The 4,158-nt window shown below is 30.3% G+C and overlaps 1 protein-coding gene across 1 annotated transcript in view; it reads left to right on the forward strand.

The window, feature by feature from the left end:
- The window catches only part of ASZ1 (ankyrin repeat, SAM and basic leucine zipper domain containing 1), a 49,902-nt gene extending 49,037 nt beyond the window's left edge, over positions 1–865 (forward strand). The window contains exon 12 of the mRNA XM_012652737.1: positions 695–865. Coding sequence (XP_012508191.1) covers positions 695–865 — 171 coding nt within the window. The remainder of the gene's footprint in view (positions 1–694) is intronic.
- Positions 866–4,158: the final 3,293 nt, after the last annotated feature.

The raw sequence follows: 4,158 nt of genomic DNA on the forward strand, positions 1-4,158 counted from the left end.
CTCTCTCTCAATCTCTCTCTCATACACACACACACACACACACACACACACACACACACACATTGGGGAGGGGGAAAGGAGAGCTTCTTTAGCAAGAAAGTTCTATCTATGGGAATTTAGAAACTGACTGGGTCATGTACTTTCATTGCTGAGAAGTGCTCAAAGAACCACTTAAGTTTTTGTTGACACTTGTTACTACAATTATATTTAAATAAAGTGTTAAACTTCTAGCATTAGCATCTGATGCTAAATATTTGCTAAATTCCATCTATTGCAGGTTTGCTATAAGAGTTCACTAAGACATTAGTTGATATTTTAATACAGAAGGAAATAAATATCAATTGTCATTTCTTTTTTTTTTTCAATTGTCATTTCTTATGGGTAAAATAGAAACTTTAACATTAAAGGAACTTTGTCACATGACATAAAAATACCATTTTAAAATGTGATAATCTATGAAAGCATTTATTTTTAATGTAAAACTAATAATTTACAATAATGGGATTCTGGCAAAAGACAGACTGTCTTTTAAGACATAGGTGTACATTTTAAATCTTCCATGGGACTCTTGAGTTGTCCACACCTAAATCAAATGAATTAACAAGGATATTATTGTATTTTTTAAAATCAAAGATGTTTTTATTTTCAGTGTATTATACATAAACTCTTTTTTTCCTCCTATTCTAAATACTAGTTGCAAAATGAACGGGAAAATGATCCAACTCATATACCATTAATGGAAGAAGTATCTACGTGGAATAGCAGAATTTTGAAGAGGACAGCTATTGCAGTATGTGGATTTGGGTTTCTTCTTTTCATCTGCAAGCTAACTGTCCAGAGAAAATACCCTAATACTTGTTTTTGAGTTATGTATATATATCTTGTTCAAACTACCCAGCAGCATTGATCGCTTTTAACCATTTGTGGCACAGTATAATTTCTCATTCTTTGCCAATATTCCATAAGAAAAATTACAACAACATAAAGCAGAGATTTTTTTCTTTAGAAAGTAGTTTTGTCAGTTTGAATTAAAAATATGATTTATGTTTTTATGTTAATTTTGATCAAGCAGTAAATTATAAGTAATTCTTTAGTTTGAACATATGGCTCCAAATCACATTCAAAATAAAAGTTTAATCTAATATTCTTCAACATTTAAGGGTATGCTCATTTGTCATAGTGAATCTTACAGAATTTGCTAAGTGTTCATAAACTAACAGCTTTCTTTTATTCCTTATTTTCTCCTTGTATTGCTACATGATAAGGAATTTTTATTAGATTTTTAAAGTTATAAGGAAATTATTAATTTTCAAAGTATTCCAGAGAATGCAGAGGATCAAGGTAAAATGTAAAAGTTTTCAATTATAGATTAACTACTCAGGAGAAATATTTTAAATGCAAAGTAAAAAAAGCAGAAAATTAGGGAATACTGTAGAAGGCACAAAGTACACTAGAATTTTTTTTGTAAAGTACCGTTAGGAACATACGAGATATACTATGTTGAACATTCTTAGGATGTTATGAAAGTGAATGGCATTTGGCATATAATTTCTCATATCTAAAGAAGTAATATATTTATTTTTTCTAAAATCAAAATGATATTCATATTTTAGAAGTAAAGTTAGGCCCAGTTTATCAGGGAAAACAGTATTTAAATCTTGCTTGACTTAGTGCTATACTTATATAGATGCAGTTTATCTGCAGTTGTTTGAGAAGAAAGCATCAAATAAAGGGAAAGAAATTATGGAAAGGAAGAACAGTATAAGAAAACTATAATTAGCAGCAGTTTCTGTTCTTGCTCATACCAAAACAGCAAGACTTGAATCATCATTCTTTTTCTGAGAATATACTCAACCATGTATCATTGGAAAATAATCACACCATGAATTGCTGTCTGACATTTTAACCTAAGTGTTATATAGCTTTTTTTTTTCCTGATATCCCTCATTGAAATGAGTTCAAGACTTAGCACTAAACTATAATATGGATAGGAGAATATGTACTTCTTTAAAAAAAAAAAAACCACTAGGCTTAGAGGCAAAATAAGTACTTTTAACGTAGATTGTGTTTCGTTCCCAGCACATTACTTGGGCAAATAGAAGGTATTTAATAAATGTTAGTTCTAGTTTCCTATAAGAAAAAAGAAAGCACTCTAGGAAAATGACAGCCATACTACCAGATTGTGTGCTTAGATGGTCTTTTAACCTCAATTCATCTTAATGATAATGATGTTTCTTCTGTTGGCTGAATGGGTCACTATTTTTTTCCTCTACGAAAACCAAACCTATTTTTAAAATATTAGGACAAACTATGAATCTCTAAAATATTAGGACAAACTATGAATTTCTAAAATACTTGTTTTCCAAAGGGATTTGTCACAGAATTCCTTAAAATAATGACCTGCCTCAGTGTGCTTCAAATATGATTAGCTATTCAAGTGGGGAAAATACTGTAAAGTCCATTGCAGCTGCATATTCTGAATACATTTTTTATTTTCTTGACAAATGTAGTATGCATTTTAGATTACAGACAGAATAAGTAGGTCAGCATTCGTTGTGCTTAGAGAAAGTATTTCTTTGGGTAAAGTATCAACAGAATGAATAAGATTTCTCCTATTCTTTAAAATTGGTTATTTTATCTAGAAGGGACTGTAAGTCCCTTCCTACTCTGTGATTATTTGACCTGTTGTTACTATGGGGTAGGGGGAGGTACTGCTTCTGGACTATTCTTTCTTTTATAACAGATAACTCAGTACAAATCATTTTTTTCTCTTAAAACAAGTCCCTTAGAGACTTCCCTGAACCACAGATACAAATGTTGTCAACCAAGTTTTAATTCTATGCACTTGCAATTAGTAAACCTTTTTTAATTAATTGGTATTTAGTTTCTAATTAATCTGAATCAGAAAAATGTTCCTATATCTTTGGGACCAACTTTGGAAGCCAAACAATTCATTATAAGCACCTGTTGAGATGCAAGTATTTTTCAGAGAGAAGCATGTTTCTTGTCCCATATTGTCACTATCCTTAAGTGGAGTGCTTAGCACTGTTTGACAGTACTAATATTAATACATTTTCCTGGAACATACACTAACCTTTTTACTGGATAATGATTTTATACTGCTCTTTACTTAAACTCTGGAGACCTCCTCCCCATCTCACTTTTAAATGATAGCCTTGTTGCTACTTATTCCCCTGGGAAATAGAATCAGTTAAAAAAGAACTTCCAAACTAGGTTTCCTCTAGTTAAGAGGTCAGCAAATATTTTTATAAAAGGCCATATAATAAATATTTTAGACTTTGCAGGCCATATGGTCTCTGTTATAATTTCTTAACACTGCTGTTGTAGCACAAAAGCAGCTATAGATAATAAATGAGTGGATGTGGAGGTGGTACAATAAAACTTACTATGAAAAACAAATGATTGCCTGGATTTGGTCTACCAAGGTATAGTTTACCAACCCTAGTCTAATGTTACATAGATACAACTGGGTTACTTTTTATTTTCATATATTCTCTTTTAATCCTGATATTTTATCCAGGGATTTATTGTTGTGTTAGTATTTTCAAAGAATCAGTTTTTGAATTTGTTGGTCAACTACATTTTTAAATTTTTGTTTCATTAATTCCCAACTTTACTATTTCCTGTCTTAACTCTAAGTACTATAGTTTCATTACCATTCATTTTTAAATACTTTACATATATTTTCCCTATTGTATTATTATTATATGTATGTGTTGACAGTCATTTTGTAAATCATTTTCTAAAATTGATTTTGAAAAAATTCATGAAGATCTCAAACTCATATTTCTGCAGCTTTCTATTTTAAAAATGTGGAAGTGGTATTAAAAATAAACTGTACTTTTACAGCTTATACTGTGTTTATATATAAAGTACTTTATATATAAGGAACTGTGTGTGTGTATGTGTATATACACACACACATATACACCTTGACAGTTATTAGTGTATAGAAATGCTATCAGTAGATTTGTATAAAGTACTTTATATATAAGGAACTGTGTGTGTGTATGTGTATATACACACACACATATACACCTTGACAGTTATTAGTATATAGAAATGCTATCAGTAGATTTGTGTAAATTAATTTTGTAGCCTGAGACTCTACTGAATTTATTTATCAATTCTAGGAGT

This window comes from Propithecus coquereli, unplaced genomic scaffold (genome assembly GCF_000956105.1).
Source record: "Propithecus coquereli isolate 6110/MARCELLA unplaced genomic scaffold, Pcoq_1.0 Scaffold4, whole genome shotgun sequence".
NCBI lineage: Eukaryota > Metazoa > Chordata > Mammalia > Primates > Indriidae > Propithecus > Propithecus coquereli.